The following is an 18,039-nucleotide window of genomic DNA, read 5'->3' on the forward strand; positions in this document are numbered from 1 at the left end:
TCTGGCCACTCTGATGGGGCCGCCGAGGTTGGCCTGCGACAGTGCCTGGTTCGTCGTGGTCCTATTGTCGCGTGATTTATTCTTCTCCCATCTACAATCGTACTTCTAATGCTCCATGCCTATTCAAATTTCGTGCCTAGGTATTGTTTCGCCTTTGTTTCGAGCCGTTGGCTTTGATGGTCTTTCGCTATTGTCTTTGTCTCTCATTTTCTCAACCACCCTCTCCTTCTCGATTTTATATTTTTCAGTTTTCGTTTTGCCCTCCGTCGAGTTAACTACCCATCATTCGTTCCTGTCCTTGATTCTTGCGGCGGTATCTGAATGTTGAGAGTATCGTCCGTTTACTTTGTTGACCTGCGTTTGCGCACCACACCATCTGCTCGACGTGCAGTCTAATCACTACTCATTTCCGCGTGACGTCCAGTTGTCTTTGAGGTTTCCCTTCACGACGCAACAGCCTTTGTCGACCGTCCAGTCTAAATGAAAACATAGAAAAACGTCATGAATCCACCACCTGAATACCACAATGGACAACTGGCTCCTACAAACACCCCAAAAGCAGTGGAAGAGTGGGAAGATGACGATGTCATCACCCCGATAGACGCAACAGAACAGGTTCACATCTGCCCGCCTACCAGTGCACCGGCACCACTCCCAAGCAAGAATACAAAATCCGTGAATCTGAGAGCGTCTAGGCTATCAACGCCCAAAGTGCGAAGAATCAGATCACGCCAAAGGCAAAAAGCTCAAAATGCCAAAGCTGGCATCCGTCTCATCACTGACATGTCGGTTTTCCGTCGCAATAATCATGTCACGAACAACATGCGCAGTCCACCAGGCCGGAAAGGAAAGTTTGTCGACGCCGATGCTCTGAGAGCCCTGGAAGGGGAACCTAGTTCAGCATCAGTCGGGAACTGGAACTGGTTGAAGAAGGGAAGTGGGAAGACTCCTGAGCCGGCGACAGAAATGCGGAAAGGCCGAAATAAGGACCAACAGTTGTCACCGGAGGACAGGCCCATCGTAATTGGAATTTCGCTGGAATCGTCTGACGTGGAAGGGCGGGGGATTAGCCCGCAAAATGCGCTGGTTGACGACTCGAGAGCTCCGTTTCCTGCGCCCGAGTTGAGCAATCCTCATGCCCTCAAGGCGGCCAAGGCTGATGTGCAGGGACACAAATCTGTCTGGTCTCCTGATACGCCAGATACTTCATACTCGTTTGGATCAAGTAATGTGGCATCTAGCGTGTACTCGCAATTCATCATGCCAAATCAGATTCCCAAAGAACAGGCCTGCCCCCCCGTTCCGGAACTTCCCCCGAATTACAAGAAGGCTGCGCACCAAAGGGTTTTGAGCCTTGAGCTGGGGAAAAGTCGACAAGGGGATGATGAAAGTGGCACGCCATGCACTCTCTTCGAAGAAGATGGCGTTCCAAGCCCACAGAGACACCTAAAGTCCAGGGAATTTGATATAAGCCCTGATAGTGCCGCTTCAAGATCACATGGTTGGTGGGATCATGTCGTTACACCCTTTGTTGACAAGAAAATGTCCTTTTCAAGTCAAAAGTACAAGGCTGAGTCTCCAAAGTCACCCAAATCACCCAAGTTCCACAAAGAAATGCTCAGGGATGAGTCATGGGAAAATCTCGATGTCAAGGAAGAGTCTCGGTCAAGACTATCTCCAAACGTTGCTCCAGCACCAGTACAAGCACCGATTGTTCGAGCACCAGCACCGCGTCGAACACCATCACCACAGTCAGATACAAAACATGCAGAGAACCCTCAAAGTCTCCTGACAAAGACACAAATGTCTGTTGCAGAGCCGAGTATGAGACAGACACCGCAAATTGTCATTAGTCGCGACAGCCCCAGCCCATCAGATATTCCACCACCTTACTCACCGCCCAAGAGGGAACAAGAAGGCAAGCCCATCAGATATCGAGCCGTCTTCCCACCTGGACACCCACTCCATTCTCAATTTCCCCCTACTCCGAGACCGGCTTCTCCGGGACTAGCAGGCACAATGACTTCTCAGAGAGGACACCAAAAAGGGGCCAAGAACCACGCTTCTGCTGTGCCCACGACGCAAACACAGCCGATTACTACTCAGCCCCTTCCCGTGCGAGCAGTCGGGACATTCGTGCCTCAAGAACACGCATACTCTGCCGCAGGCAGCAGACACAAAGTTGAGCGGCAGCGGCGGCGACATGAAAAAGAGGACATCATTGCTCGCCGCGCTGGTGGATTCTGGAGAGGACGTGGCTGCATGTCGTCAGGGGGTTGTTTTGGACGCACGGGTCGTGAAGGCCGCAAGAGAAGACGGGTTTGGATGGCAATCTGGGCCGGCATCATTGCCTTGATCCTTCTCATCATCTTGTTGGCAGTGCTGCTCACACGCAACCACAGCCCAGCGGAGACACCGTCTATTTGGGTCAACTTGACAGACTTCCCGCCTATGCCTACGGGCGTCTTGACTGTGGTTGGACCGGACAATACCGCTGCCAGATCTGTTTGTACAGAGCCATCTACGCTCTGGAGCTGCTCTCTACCCAAGGATCAACAATCATCTGTTTTGCCGTATAAAGCAAACCAACCGACGCTGATTATGCAAATCCAATGGGACAACGGAACTCGTCGGTCATGGAACGTTGCAAACGCAGATGCACCTGCACCTTTATCGCGAAGAGCATTCGGAGCAGCATCTCATGCGCTGAGTGCCCTTAGGCGTGATCCAGCACCAACCGAGTTCTTTCCCGATCCCGCGGCTCCCAAGTTCAGAGAAATGTGGTTCCTCGGCGAGACAACTGACAACATTAAGTCCGACCAGAAAGGCGGCGAGCCAGCACCCTTCTATATCAGCCTTCTCAGGTCGACAAACGACACGGTCCCGACACCAAATCTTTCCCGCAGAGGAGTCAGCCCCAATATTGGCAACACCACATTCAAGGATCTTATCCCGCCTCCAGACTTGGAAAAGGACGGCACGTCCGCCCCGGCCGTCATGATTCCCAGCCCCGTCCAGCAGCCTATCCGTCTCTTTGACCGTGGCCTACCCACCGAACACTACGGCTTCTATACATACTTCAAGCGCACCATCTTTCTCAAATCCGTCAACATTCAGAACAACACGGACAACAATATCCCGCTGGATGAGGACGGTGGATGCCGCAAGACAGAAGCCTCTCATCTCGTGACCTGGGGCGACACGCGGCTTCACGTGCAGATTTGGACGCGAGCGCTGTCAAGCAATACGTCCTCGTTGCTCAAAGCGGATGGTAGTAAAGGAATCGGCGGAACAGGTGAACTCGTTAGGCCTGGGACCATGCCGTACCCCGTGACTATTACACAGGACACGCATGGCGGAGATCCGGATAAGAAGCTCGTCTGGGATCGACCCATTGACGATCGACTGCAGGTTACGACGACGGAGGCGCAGGCGCTGGTCAATGACATGGGAATTGGGGGAACATGGGTTAATAAGAGGGGGACTGGGGATGCCAAGTTTGGAGGGTTTGATGGAGGCAGCGGAGGATGTAAGTGCGAGTGGGTGAATTGGGTGTAACTTTGATCAATGCTGAATATCAGTTGCTTGGAAAATGATGACACGAACAACGTTGTTATGATCGGGCACGTGACGTGCGTTTTTGTAAGATGAGGTGGAAGGTGGGCATTGGAGGGACCTCCTGCGTTCCAAATATGAGTCGCATATCCGTACAGCTGTCTCTTTTTTTAAAGAATGGATCAGTTGATAATACAAATTACAAAATTACACGTCTTCACAGCCACTAATAGGAAGATGTTTGATGTCCATACCAAGTCGAGCTCCCCACCACGGCCCGAACAGCTGCCACTTTGAAAAGGTGGGGGGAGCTTCACCTCGTCGACCTCTTAAAGCTCACACCTTCTCAACTACCACCACCACCACAACCACCCTTTCCAACTCGCCATCAACCAATGCTCATCCTCCTCCGTCCACGATGTCGCTCTCTCCAGTCTCTGCTCCCACGTCACAGCGAGCACCACCCTAATAGAAGCCGCCTCCAGAAGCGAACCCTGCTCACCCTTGCCATCGAGTCGTCATGCGACGACACTGCAGTCGCCGTCCTCTCCCATACACCGCCCTCCACAACGCTCCTTTTCAACGAGCGCATATCCTCCGATAACCGCGCCTTCAAGGGCGTGCACCCCGTCATAAGCGTCCAAGGCCACAACTCGTCCCTCGCGCCGCTCGTCCAGAGGGCGCTCCAGTACCTCCCCGATGCCTCGCCCTCCACCCCATCCATCCGAATCCCCTCCAACGACGGAGCGCTCCTGATGAAGCAACGGCCGGACTTTGTGTCCGTGACGAGGGGCCCTGGGATAATGGCCAATCTAGCAGTGGGATTGAACATGGCCAAGGGCCTGGCAGTCGGATGGGACGTGCCGCTCGTGGCCGTCCATCACATGCAGGCTCATGCGCTGACGCCCCGGCTCGTGAGGGCGTTGGGGACCGACGCGGGGAGATGTAGCGACAGTCCCGGCCCCGAATTCCCGTTTCTGTCGCTCCTCGTCTCCGGCGGGCACACGCAGCTCGTCCACTCGACAGGGCTGACGGGGCACCGCATCATCGCGACGACGGGGGACATCGCCATCGGCAACCTCCTCGACCAGACCGCCCGCGTCATCCTCCCCGCCGACGTCCTCGACGCCAGCCCGGACGTCATGTACGGCCGGCTCCTCGAGTCCTTCGCCTTCCCGAACGGCCCGTCCCACGAGCAATACTCCTTCTTCGAACCGGCCGCGTCCCGCTCCGACGAAATCAACACCCTCCCTACGGGATACGCCTGGGATATCCCGCTCCCCTTCCGCAACACACGCCGCCTCGCATACTCCTTCTCCAGCATCCACACACGGGTCCATCGCATCGCCGCCTCCAACCCCAGCATGCCTCTTGACGAACGCCGCTCTTTGGCTAGGCACACCATGCGCGCTGCCTTCCAGCATCTGTGTTCACGGCTGGTTGTCGCTCTCGAAGACAGACCCGAGCTGCGACCAGCCGCAAGGACAATCGTCGTCTCGGGCGGCGTTGCCTCAAACAAGTTCCTAATGCATGTTTTGAAAGAAACCCTCCGCGTCAGGGGGTATCCGGACACGGAAATCATAGCCCCACCGGTCAAGTTCTGCACGGATAATGCGGCGATGATTGCGTGGACGGGGATGGAGATGTTTGAGAAGGGGTGGCGTTCGGATTTGGGTGTCTTGCCAGTGGGCAAGTGGCCGATGGAGATGGACGGTGGTGATGGAGATGGGATATTGGGTGTCGGGGGTTGGATAAAGAAGGGGAGAGCGTGGTAATGACGGAAACGGGAGACAGCTTTAATGAGACTGTATATTATTTGTATCATATATCTGGGCTCTAGGCGTAGACGGGAGCTGGACCCTACATGCATGTACGATAGACAGGACCAGGAAGCAAACGCGTGTAGGCGTTTTTGTAGTATGTACTTATGATGAGAGTGTGGATCGTCACTACACACACACACACACACACAAGTTCAATGTACATTCGGTGTCAAAACCATGTCAACACAATGAAGTAAGTCTTTGTTTATCTTGTTGTACAAGTTACATTGCTGGCAAAGACAGCCGCAACACTACCCGTCCACCCGCTCTTTCTCCACCATGCCATTCACACTCATCTAGTCCAACTCGCTTGTGACGTTGCTAAACTCTCCCTTCTCCAACTTGGTCTTCCAGAACACTGGGTTTGTATCCGTGAAGCCGTGCTTCACCCAGCCTTCCTCCTTGACATGGTACAAGTTGATGAAGCCACCAGAGTAGGCATCGCGATGCGTAGCCGCCAAGATGCTTCGCCTACCAAGCTCCAAGGCATCCTCAACGCTCAAGTCATAGTTGTACTCGGCGTCCAGAACACCATACGCAAATGTCTGGCCGGACCCAACGCAGAACAAGTTCCCTGCGAGCCGGGTGCCGTCGCTGTCGACGTAGTACAGCGCGGGGCCCTCCTCCTTGGTCACGCCAGCGCACATGGTGCCCATGCTGAGCCCCATGCCCTTGTAGCTGTAGACCAGGTTGGCGAGGATCTTGCTGGCGGCTGCGACGCTGATGCGGCGTTTGTGTCGGAGCTCGTGGAGGCGGCACTGCATGCCGAGCCAGGCCAGCCAGTACTGGCAGTCGGCGGCACCGCCGGCCATGGTGCCCAGCAGGACGCTGTTGATCTCGATGACCTTCTTGACCGTCTGCGAGGCAATCCAGTTGCCGGCCGTGGCGCGGGAGTCAGTAGCGACGATGATGCCACCCTGGAAACGGAAGGCGAGCGTTGTGGTGCCGTGAGCAATCTTGATGGGACAGTCGGGATTTGATCGGTCATCTGTGGCGGCTCGGAGCCAAGATGATGGCTGCATTGCGCATGTTAGCTTTTCCGACTCGGTGGATTCTCCTTGGGAAACAAAGCGTCGATTTTGATGACGGGCGCTTCTTTTTCGGGTTGCTTAACAAACCTGAGAAATGGGAGGCATGGCAAACTTGGTAGTCAGGGACGACGTGGCATCCATCATCTCCTGTGCCTCGTTCTCGAACGGCTCATTTTGCTCATATGCCGGCCGGCTGTATCTAGATACAAGAGTATCCATCGTAGCGATAGAGAGATGAAGCTGGGAGGTGATCAAAAGAGCTTTGTGATGCCCGGTTCGGTTCGTTGGAAGACCACAGTCCGGGATGCTAAGGTAAAAATTGACAGCCACAAAGCTGGCAGAGTTTGGTAGTTGTGGGAAGATGGATAGAGTCGTGGTGGATTGATGGTGCAGGCCGCTTCAGGATGGAGACGTGTGTTGAAGGTGCATGGAGGAGGTCCGACGTTGGCAAGTCAGGCAGCTTCCGTATCGCGCGTCACCAACAGCAGAGCAGCAGAGCTTCCTGGATCCGCCGGATAACCAATCAGAGCGCACCATGGACCGGAGGTACCTGCATGGCCGGTTACATAATACGGACTGAACTAGGAAAGTTGGTGCCTTATCGCCTAGCAGACAGGGTACCTAATAAGTTACCTTAGACACAAGACCCATGGCGATGATGACGATTAATACGGCATGCAAATGCTTGGTCTTATTTAGACAAAAAATAAGAAATGAAAAAAAAAGGGTTCTGTTTAGTCGACTGGTTTATTGAGTGCAGTAGGGAACTTGGGATAGCGCAGTAAGTATAATCGAATTCATTCCACAAAGACTATTCAACTAGGATATCAAGCCTAACAATACGATTTTCCTTCCCTACCCCCCTCCCTTCCATGGTTACAATCAGAAAATCTAACATCCTCTTTTGCCTTTTCACTGTCGAATACTTGATAATCGTAGCCCTTACAGACGTATTGGTCGGAGAAGGTTTAAAAGGAAGAGGAAATAAAAAAAAGAAGAAAAACTAACAAAAAAACAAAAGAAAAGAAAAGGGACGGATTTCCCACGAACAAACCAGAAACTAAAGAGATGCTCGCCACCGCAAATAAGACGATACCACACGTAAAATACTATGAGAAGCTGCTTCGTAAATCATGCTATCCGGAATAGCATATGCAGATTCATATCAATACCAATGTGAAAAGAGGCTTAGAAAGACACCCAGAATACGGCAGCCCCAACCTAAGGGTTAGGTGTCGTTTCCCGGCTAGTTCGAGACTCTCGCTTGCTCAAGAAACTACGTCGAAGGTTGGACTTTGGCGTATCGGGCGCGTCTGTTTCAGCAGGTTGGAAGCTGCTCTTCAGTGTGACTGTACCATCACCAACAGTAAGCTCCTTTGCATGGCCGGATCCACTTTCATCCACAAAGTAGACATGTTCTCCAAGTTCGTCACTACTTCCGATGAAGTGATCTCCCTTGGCCTCAACCTTGAACTGGGCATCAGCACCGCAAGTGACCTTGAACGTCTCCTCGAAGCTCCATTTTCCATTCGATGACTTGAAGTGCTTCGTCTTGCCAACCACCTTCTCTTTTGGTGAAAGCATTGACACCTGGATGAAAAGATCTGTTGATAATGGGTAACCAGAAGCGCCCACAATAGTAAAAGTAGCGGTGCCTTTGGAACCGCTGCCCGGTACAGTACTATGGATTGAAGTAGCAATGCTCTTCGTCCGGGCATGGCCGGGAGAGCTCGCCTGCGACGTGCTGATAGCTTGCGCCGCATCTTGAGATTCAGAAAGCCCAGTAGCTTTTCGCAGCCCAGGCTCCATTCCTGGACCTCCCTCACTGGGTGTGGTGGCAATGACCGGAATCTCAGGATTTTCTGGCACGGCTCCATTTTCCTTTTCTTTCTTGCCGCCAAGAAGACCGCGCTTCAAGAATGATGCACCTTTGCCGACACCATGACCGACAACGCCGGCCACAGCGACGCCTCCCTTGATGGGGGCTCCAGCAACGCCCGTAACGATTCTAGTAGGAGCTCCGAGACCAGAAAAGGTTGAAGTTCCGTGGATGCTTCTTGTGATGTAGTCTGGGCGGAAGAGCAATCGCAGACGAATGGTACCGGACTTTCCGTCCAGAATGTATTTGGACTCACTGGCTTTGAACGGCTCGAGGGAGTCCAAGTTAATTACCGCCGCGCCCAAAAAGTCGGGCTTGTCGGCAAAATCATAATCGTACACATCGACATTGAACTTGGCTGCGGTTCGCGAAGGAACGGCAACCTCAAAGTACTCGTTCCATGTTGGATTGAGAGTCTTCTTGATGACCTTGGTTTTGTAGACCTCCTCGCCGTTGAGCTCAAACTTGCAGTATGGATCGCTCTTTCCGTTTCGGTCAGCAGATGGTAGTTCTGTACCATCCAGAACATCCACGCGAAGATTGCCCATGTTGTTGATGCTTTCGCTCGGATCCAATTGCATCTTGATAGGAATATACTTTAGACTGACTTTGACCCATCCATCCTTGCCGTCATCGGTTCGCAGTTTGAGCATCGTTGGGTTGTTCTATAACGGAAAATTAGCACCCCCTTCGATTATTTACTTCTTCCAATTCTGTCATCATGTAGCCTCCACATTTCTTTCACTTACCAAGCACTGCTTGAGCGTCTCCATGGTATTTCCAGTGAGTTGAGCCAAAGTTTGGTCCTTGTCGTCACCTTTCTTGCGAGCTTTCAGAGTGAGACGGGAGAAGTCAAGTTCACGGATGACACAGTCGCCGATTTCATCGAACTTATAAGTCTTGGATGGGGCAGTCGAAGTAATGTAAGAGGCATAAGCCATGTCATCCACGAATACTTCAAGACGGCTGTTGCTTTCGGGTAATTCGGCTTCCAGGATGCGGAAGATGAGGAGACCACTTTCATGTTTGAGGAGCTCTTCAGGGCTGAGCCGGATTTTCGGAGGGCCTTGCCTCTCGACAGAGCGTCGGTCTGTAGTTTCAGAGTCTGCTTTGTCACTGCCTCCGTTTGAATTGACCTTTTCCAAGTTTGCCTGTGGTTTGTCCATACTAGCTCTGACCTTGCCAGCATTGGAAGAACGATCAACGGAAGCGCGTGGAGTTTCCTCAGATTTGTCACCAGCAGCTTTGCCGTTGGCCTTCTCTGTCTTCGGGGCAACTTCGGCCTCTCCCTCCTCCTCTCCCTCCTCTTCTTCTTCGGGATCTGCAACATTGAGGCAGGGGTAGAAGGCGGCGGTATAGGTAAGCGTTCCTTTGGCAATGCCTTTACCGTGTAATCGCAGGCCCTCGTTGCGAACCGACTTTTTATCATTTACCATGTATTCGCCTGTTTCCTCTTGGTGAACATAATCACCAGTAAACAGTTCTACTAAACCAAGACTGCGGTCTTTGCCCATCTTTTCAGCATCCATAACTTCCAGAGTGAGACGGTCGCGGGGAGAATGGATGGGTACATAGAGAACCTCATCCCACTCAGGGTTGAGGTCATTCTTGAACGTTACAGTCCTTGCTTTGTCAATGCCGGAGAGCAGAACACGAACGTACGGGTCAGATTTGCCGAATGACTCAAAGTTTCGCAAGTCGGTGGCTTTTTGGAAGTGCAGCCGCATGACGCCGATTGGAGTAGAATAACCACCCGTACCAATGACGCCAGAGATGGCAACAGGTCGCCATTGCGCCATCATCTTGACGCGGCCAGACTGGGCCCCAGACAACTGATACCACTCTTTGCCTTGTGCCATGCAATCAAGAATTTCATCGAGTTTAATCTGGTACATTCCGAGGGAAGGGTCGCTGATAAGACCGCGATCATCCTTAATAGTGACACCTAGTTTAGCCTTGCGTCGGTCTGTGATGAGAATCTCTTTGGATCCATTATCCCAAATGGGGTTATTAGTGCGCTTGAGTATCTTGGTTTGGTGTACTATCTTGCCATTGAGGAACATGACTGCGTATGGGTTTAGAAGGCCGACCAAACTCTTGGTTCCATCCAGGTCTTTGGCTTGCTCGACAGTGAAACGAAGAATTCCCTGGTTAGACTCTGGCGCCGGTTCAACCTTGCCGTCGGGTAAAGTTTTGCTTTCAAGCACAGGGAAGAACCGCAAATCACAGGATACAACACCGCGAGCTTTACCATCTCCAATGACTTCTAGTCTCTCATTCTCATGGACATTGAGCTCTTCGAGGTCTTCCAAGCGGAATGTGGCAACACCGAGTTCCTTGGATTTTCGGAATTCATTCTTGTCGAATACCTGAATGTCGAGAGTGTCATTGAAGGATGTCATAATGAGATAGTGAGTCTCGTTCCATCTTGGGTTGGCGTTTTCTTCGATGGTCTTGGTTCGGGCGAGTTCCTGACGGCGACTGAAGCTAATAGAAGCATATGGGTCGACTGTTCCAGCAAAATTGTCTGTATTCTTGAGGCCTTGCGCGCCATGCAGGGTAAGCGCAAGGACGCCGACGGCTTGGTCAACCGGGGTGCCTGCGAGCATCTTTGCAATCTCGATGGGAAAGACATTCGGCGAATACATCATTGGCGCTAAGTTGCCGTGAATTTGCTCCAGGATGAAGCTCTCGAGACCGGGGATGAAGTTGATATCGAAACCAAAGTTGTCGCCGCCAAGAGGCTTGCAGACATAATCAATCGTGGGGCGTTCGAGAAAGCACATTTCAATCCTGTCGACATGGGGGAAAGGAATCTGGAGCTTAATCTTGAGTCGCATGATGCCGGAGAAAGACATGTCTTCCACAATAACGTCGAGACCCTTACTAATCATGGCCTTGCCGATTCTTATCTCGAGCACGACCTTGGGATTAATCTTGTTCTTAACCTGACGAGCCGTCATATCAGCCGTGTCATTGGGAGTGAAACTGAATTTCCAGTCCATGATGACAATGTCGTCTTCGGTTTTGGGATAAGTTTTGACATGCTCCATGCGAGGAGGCTTGGAGCCGAGGGTGAAGGTCTTGAGCTTCAGACTGTCCAGGAAAGCTGGAGTTGCAGAGCTGAGAACTTGATCAACCGAATTGATAATAGTTTGCGCAAGGACAGGTTGATAGATGGGCCAGAACTTGACCATGAAGGAGTTGATCCACTCCAGCGATTCGTGATCGCTCTCGAGGTTTTTCAGAGCAAGCTCTCGAGTGATGTCATCGCGGAAATTGCGACGCACTCGTCGTAACGAGGTTCGATAGTATGTGGAACATATAGCCATGATAACCATGATCCAGGCCAGGCCGCCGCCAAAAACAGCGACAAGCCACGAGGAAATACAAGCAAAGATAATCAATGCGGTATTGTGGTACCAGTCTATGGTGGTTCGGCACAAGTCGGGTCAGTAAAGAGCTCTGTGGCTTCGCTACAAGAGAAGAAGTTGCCAAGTTGTCAAATCTTACCTCCGTAAAGGTTGTGAGGCAATCTACCCTCCAGCCAAGTGGAATGATCCAGGAGACTCTCTGCATCGATTACGCCGCCACCCCATCCGAACTTGGGGGCCCAACCGGTGCGGGAGTATGGAGCTTCTTGGGAACCGTCAATCGTGCCTTGTGCATCTTTGCCTTGTGCATCTTTTGCGACGTCAAGAACACCAGCCTTCCCAACGTCGGGAAGTACCTCGTCAGGTCCAGTGCCATCGTCGACATCGGTGATGATGGCAGCACCTTTGGGGCGCCTTCTCCTTTGAAGTTCGGGAGGGATTGCCTGTAAATGAGGGAGAAAAGAGAGCTAATTAGCAGCAGGTTCAGGACCAAAAAAACATGCCTACATTTCGCTGGTCGCGACGGTTCAACATCCAACACTCAGCGAACCAACGGATGGCTGTGGGGGGGCGCAAAAGCGGATAGCTTACAGCTCGAGCTTGAGCTCGTTTTTGCTCTGGAGTGGCATCTGGATCAAAAGTGAAGGCAGGGATACCGGCGTTCTTGGCCTCTTCCACCATCTGCTTCTCCGCCTGCTCGGGAGAGACCAAGTTCTCCTCGGCTGCCTCGATGGCGCCTTGCTGCTTGAGCTCACGCTCCTGCAAGGCAGACATGACGCCGGCTACAGGCGCAAAGCCAGGGCAGCTTAAAAATGCTGGTAATCTATGCTGTCGATTTCAATTGGGAGTAGGTGGTCAAAAGAACGGTATCTAGGGCTCTTGAGATTGCGCACTGGTAGCTAGCAAAAGAGGGCGATTAGCAGGGACGGGACGAGGAAGCTCGGGAAGCAATTGGGGGGGAATGAGTGACGAGTGACGGATCAAATCAATTGATGGGTGATGACGTGGGGTGCTCATGCAAATGCTGCGACAGCTGAGTAGCGCAGAGAGGCGCAAAGTGGGCAGAGCAACACATGAGCCGGAACATGGACATCATCCTTGCTCCAGAGTCAGGACGTAGGGCATGGACGTTTGCAGGACATACCTAGGCTGGATCGATAGAGTCACTGCCAGGTGTAATAGTGTTGCTGACAGATTTTAGGAGACAGCTTATTTGAGGTCTCTGGTCGCGACAATGGCGAGGGGTTGAAGCGGTCTTGCTGGTACACAAAGAGCCAGACAAAATTGTCAAGAGTGGGATCGAAACAAAGGAAAAGAAGAAAAAAAGACAAGAAAAAGAGGGCGTGCCAGTGGAAACTCGGCTGTGAAGGATGAGGAGTCTGGCTGAACAAGAATCTGGACAACAAAGCTAGATTCTGCAAAGTCTCAAGTGGTCTGCCGGGGATTGCGATTGCTGTGGCTGGACCAGCTATCAGCTACTTGGTTCGAAGTCCGTAGTACTACGTAGCAAATTAGACGCGGCTTGGGTGATGCAGGCGGCGGGAGGGAACCCTGAACCTACAACACTGCATGTAGAATGGATGTAGAATAACGAGTTGGGGTCCGGGGGGGGGGGGGGGTTGGGTTTAGAAGAACTGAGCCATGGGGGCTTTTGCCTTTGGGGACCAGACGAAGAACAGCTGAGAGGAGCCGAGAGGAACAAGCAGCAGATAGAATCGCAGAAGGGGGGTGGCGAGCGAAAGGCAGTTGGACCAATTGGCCAGTCTGGTGGTGTCTGGTTTGAAGAGAGAAGACGGACGTGATGGATCACTTCCAAAGTTGGCCCGTGGGAGAGCTGCAAAGTGGATCGAGGTTCGATGTTCGAGTGGCTCCCCGGGTGATCGGATTTGGGAGGAGCGACGGAGTACATAGTTACGTAGCGGTTCAACTGAAGCCCTTACTGAGTTGGGTGCCCTGTGCAGCCGAAAAGTGTCAAGGGTCAGCTGTTCTACTAGTAGTAGTAGAAGTATCAAGACCGAGTGACATTTGTTCTACTCGTACTGGAGTACGTACGGAGTAGTACTCCCTCAGCGATACAATATTGTTTCAACCCTTCGCTGGCATGTCTCGCATGCTGGCGCTGACCATGGTCCAGCAGGCCCAGCATGCCCCAGCATGCTCCTCTATCATGGGCAATGGACGGCCGTATCAATATTGAAGCTCCATCAACGGCCAAGCCGCTATTCCGTCCAACTGCCCCAGCCGCAATCTCCTTTAGGAGCTAGTCAACGCCGCGGGCTTTCTAAAAAGGTCGACGGTAGAATAAAATATACGATGTAAATACTAGTAAATAAAATAAGAAAGTAAATAGTTACGCATCTTGCTTGATGCATTCCACACAGGCGCCTGTCCATGCAGGCACATACTACTCCGTCCGTACTACAACTCCCACGGCCATGTCTAGCCACCAGAGGCCATAGTAGTATTTCAAATTGTTCTTGAATACTCCGTACTCGGTACTCCGTACCGTTCCTGGTTCCCACGAAGCACCCTAGCTACCTGTAAGTAACCTGGTCCAGCTCCTCGCAGATATCCTTGGAACCTCCAGCTTGGACGGCCCCGGCCCTGCTGAACATTGACGAGATGCCCCATCGGCCGCAGCCTTCCCTAGCCAAGCTTCCCCGTCTCTAGTGCGGCGCATGCGGGGCTGGAGGGACTGATTGGCTGGCTGGTCTGTGGAGTAGCGCAGTGGCGCTTCTAAAGTTGCTGCACACGGTTCAAATGTTCTCAACTGCTCAGAACTACACCCACTGTAGCTGGAGAGGTCAGCCAGCACACCACACATGTCCCGGGCAGATACTGTATGGAGTGGGGGCTGAACATTAAACCAGCAGCAAAGCTCAAGAGCACGCACGTGTCTGGTCAATGTTATTTGACTTCAATGTTCTACACAATACGCTCCCTCCTCAGTACCATCTACGTACTAGTACTAGTAGTATGTATATGCAACTTGAACCTACAGTATCTGGTTGACTGTGCCGACGAGCGCCGACGAGCGCCGATAAGGCCAACAAGGCCAACAAGGTTGCGGGAGCCATTCTCCATGTCGAAATCTCTCGACGCAGTCAGCCACGCCGTTGTGTCCTCTGCTCTATGGAGACCCTGGCCGATCGTCATCACACCTACAACCCGCCACCACGGCCACCAGGTCGTCTGGTGCAGCGCATCAACATTTAGCCCATGTGTGCGACCCTTGTACTCAGATCTTTACTCCACAGTCGATATTGATGAAACGGACACCTGGTCTGGCGGTCCTTGAGCCCTTGATTTGCGCAACAATGCAGCCTTCCACCAGTACGTATCAGATGTTCTGGCTCACCATGATGCTGGGACTCGGCACACGGAACCATGTCCACCAGCAGCATGCGTGATGCACAAGTACTTATAAGTAGCAACCTTACTTTACTTAAGTAGGTAGCCACCTTAGGTACCTACTTAGGGAAGTAGTAAGTAGTCGGGTCGAATGCCCACCTAAAATACCGTACGTACCTAACTTAAGTATATTTCTTTGTTTTGTTTTGTTGGAGAAGCGACCCCTCCGATATCCTAGCGCAATATATCCAACTCGCCGAATACTGTTCACTGGCTGGCTGTGTCTGGTTACATGCCAAGTACATTATTAAGCAAATTGATATCGTTTATTCACACTCGAGATGCAGTCCTGACCCTCTGTACTCTAAATCTCAGTCTCGCTCTTCGCCAACTATAATTTCCCGATGCGAATCCTCCCCAAAACGCCCAGCTTTGACAAACCCAGCGATAGCGCCAATGTATCGCATCCGAAATGAGAGGAGTCACTAAGCCTAGAATATTGACCGCCTTATAAACGAACCATGAACGACTGAAATGACCAAAACTATTCCCCACAATCAATAAGAGAGGAGTGCGTGGCAGTGTTAAATTGCAACGGCGATCCGGGGGGGGGGGCATTGTACTGCCAATGCCTAGAACCCAAATCCATCATGCTGATGAACCGGACATCGACCAGGGTGGTTAACAAACCAGGCAGATATGCAAGATTTATGAAATCGACACAGACACTCCAATCGAGCCATGGGTATCCCCACCGTAAACTCTTCCAAGCATATCGTACACTCTGCGTCGTCGACGCAGTCCTTCTCTGTTGCTGGGTATATGTACATGCCGGTCCTGCGAGATAACATTGGCGGTGCCGACGATTCTTGTCCCTCGGGAGGACGGAGACTGCCATATGTGCTGTGGTCCCGGATGCACTTGTTGATGTGTGCTTCTCGAAGGGCTTCAGAGTCTGGCAACAAGCGAAGGGGGAGCTCTCGGTGACACACAGGGCATTCGTCCTCCTCAGCAATTTGAGGAGGGTGCGGCAGGGCGCGTTGTCGAGATGATGATGATGAAATTTCTCCGTAGCCGTATGAACTGTGTCTGTGGCGTGAGGAGGATGGGTAGATGCTGGACGGGCCGGCGGTTAAGAAGCGCTCTAGATTGGATGGATGGACATGCGGCGCGCTCATACGATGGCTGGATGGAGCGAGATTAGGTGAACTCTGGACGGATGGGTTCTATGTGCACGCCACTCTTAGCCCAGGCTATCCGCCTCGTCGTGCTATTGAAAACGGAAGAAAACAAAACATACCATGGTGATGCTCCTGGCTCTGGCATAGTGGTACTGCAGAGGGTCGCGGCTGTCTCCTCCCGTAAATACAGTCCCATATCTGTTTGATGGATGTCCGGCGCCATGTGAAGGTCCGAAACTGCTACGCGATCTTTGATGTGGTGATCGCGGAGACCCAATAGATGGTGTCGGACTCTCAGGTGGTGCCGTGTTGGGGTCTGGTACACATGGATTACAGAGCCGTACGCGCTCGCCTCCTGATAACCCATTCACGTCAAGATAGCCAGCCCCCATCGCGTCGACAAGCAAGCTGGGAGGCATCGAGATATCGGATCCCGGCTGCCTCACAATGTACTGATGCGGTATGATAATCCTGTGCGGGGAGCACGTGGCGCAGACGACTCGGCCGCATTTTCTTTATATCTGTATTAGCTTCCACATTCGTCGCCGTCGGAGGCTGGGAAACATGATGGCGTACCTGCAGTGGTGCTTGCGAACAAAGAAACTAAACTGGGTATGACAAATAGGACAATAAGTAACCTCTGCGTCTGGCTGCCACCTAGGGAGCACAAACTCGGGTGTGACGCTGCCGTCGCCTCTAGGTCGATTCACTCGGTGATCCTGTGATGCCCGTCTGCCCTCAGATTCGCGCCGTCTGCTCGGAGCAGGAGGGTGGTGCACATCCCGTGGGCGTATCATTGTACGAGGCAAAGACTCCATGGCCTGGTGTTCGCCTTCATGAGCCGTTTGCAGATATGCGCCTCGATAACGAGACTCAAGGTCTGCCCAGTTAACCCTTGGATCTGGCATGTTGTGCACTTGTGCTCTTGCTGCTTCCTCCCGGACAGCAGATTCTCGACTTTGTGATGGTGGTGGAATAGGAATAGAAGACGATCGAATGGGAAGAACCACCGGGGGCTCGTTTTGATGCTCGTCGGCGGACTGGGCGGTACTGAGTGAGGCTGATTGTATGGCTGACTGGCGGTGGGATGCAGATGCTTCAGACTCTAAAGCAGTCTGTGTTTGCACATGCGAGTGGCCGGACTCGGGTTGTGTATTACTCTCGTCATCGGTCGAGGGACGCCGAGGTGCATCTTCAGTGTCGCTGATCTGTATGCCGGCGCTTGGTCCTGCTTCTGGACTATCGGCTCGCTGACTCTGCTCTACATGATCTGAATCGGAGAGCTCCCGTTCAACTACGTGGGAAGGGCAGTCAAAGTACCGGGAACATTCTTGATCATGGAACTCTGCTGTTTTCCAACGACAGTGCTGTGGGCCACCGGTTGCATATGAAGTTGTAGATGTAGATTCCGGTCGCCTTGGATGATGGTCGTCATGGACGGGGCTTGACCCGCCTCGAGGACTCGACATGTTGGAACATGAGGCCGTCTTCAAACTTGGGTTGTGGTGTATGCTGCGCGGGCAAAAAAGAGAGAAAAGGGGAAATGAAGGTAAGAGGAAGACTATGTGCTCGAAATTATGCAACAAGGTGAGATGTGTAGGCCGCCACGCCACGAGGTTTCGGGGTCTGGTGCGTTGTCGTCGGCACGGAGGGCCTTAGCTTAGGTGAGCCACTCGAACCAACACACGACCAGTTGACGCTTTGAAGGCGCCGTTGACCGCCCGGATGGGTTCGTCCTGTTTCCACTGTCCAGACTCCAGACCCCGGGACCAGTTTTTAAATTTTGGAACTCGAGGGCCTCAGCTCAGCCACAGCAGTCAGTGTCTTGGGCCATCAGGCCATGGC

At 52.5% G+C, this 18,039-nt stretch overlaps 4 protein-coding genes across 4 annotated transcripts; 1 reads left to right on the plus strand and 3 right to left on the minus strand.

Annotated features, from left to right (window-relative positions):
* Positions 1-501: 501 nt before the first annotated feature.
* MAA_05754 (uncharacterized protein) lies at positions 502-5,330 on the plus strand (the record flags this gene model as incomplete). Its single annotated transcript, XM_007823752.1, has 2 exons — positions 502-3,529; positions 3,814-5,330. 2 exons carry the CDS (start codon positions 502-504, stop codon positions 5,328-5,330), a joined length of 4,545 nt encoding a protein of 1,514 aa, XP_007821943.1.
* A 344-nt stretch (positions 5,331-5,674) lies between these two features.
* Positions 5,675-6,628, minus strand: MAA_05753 (uncharacterized protein; the record flags this gene model as incomplete). Its single annotated transcript, XM_007823751.1, has 2 exons — positions 5,675-6,394; positions 6,497-6,628. 2 exons carry the CDS (start codon positions 6,626-6,628, stop codon positions 5,675-5,677), a joined length of 852 nt encoding a protein of 283 aa, XP_007821942.1.
* A 1,002-nt stretch (positions 6,629-7,630) lies between these two features.
* Positions 7,631-12,436, minus strand: MAA_05752 (membrane bound C2 domain-containing protein; the record flags this gene model as incomplete). Its single annotated transcript, XM_007823750.1, has 4 exons — positions 7,631-8,953; positions 9,038-11,715; positions 11,802-12,105; positions 12,254-12,436. 4 exons carry the CDS (start codon positions 12,434-12,436, stop codon positions 7,631-7,633), a joined length of 4,488 nt encoding a protein of 1,495 aa, XP_007821941.1.
* A 3,209-nt stretch (positions 12,437-15,645) lies between these two features.
* MAA_05751 (zinc finger domain-containing protein) lies at positions 15,646-17,663 on the minus strand (the record flags this gene model as incomplete). The annotated part of the gene is made up of 3 exons (XM_007823749.2): positions 15,646-16,224; positions 16,314-16,707; positions 16,771-17,663. 3 exons carry the CDS (start codon positions 17,661-17,663, stop codon positions 15,646-15,648), a joined length of 1,866 nt encoding a protein of 621 aa, XP_007821940.2.
* Between the last annotated feature and the right edge of the window lie 376 nt (positions 17,664-18,039).

Source organism: Metarhizium robertsii, assembly GCF_000187425.2.
Source record: "Metarhizium robertsii ARSEF 23 chromosome Unknown MAA_Scf_2, whole genome shotgun sequence".
Classification (NCBI taxonomy): domain Eukaryota; kingdom Fungi; phylum Ascomycota; class Sordariomycetes; order Hypocreales; family Clavicipitaceae; genus Metarhizium; species Metarhizium robertsii.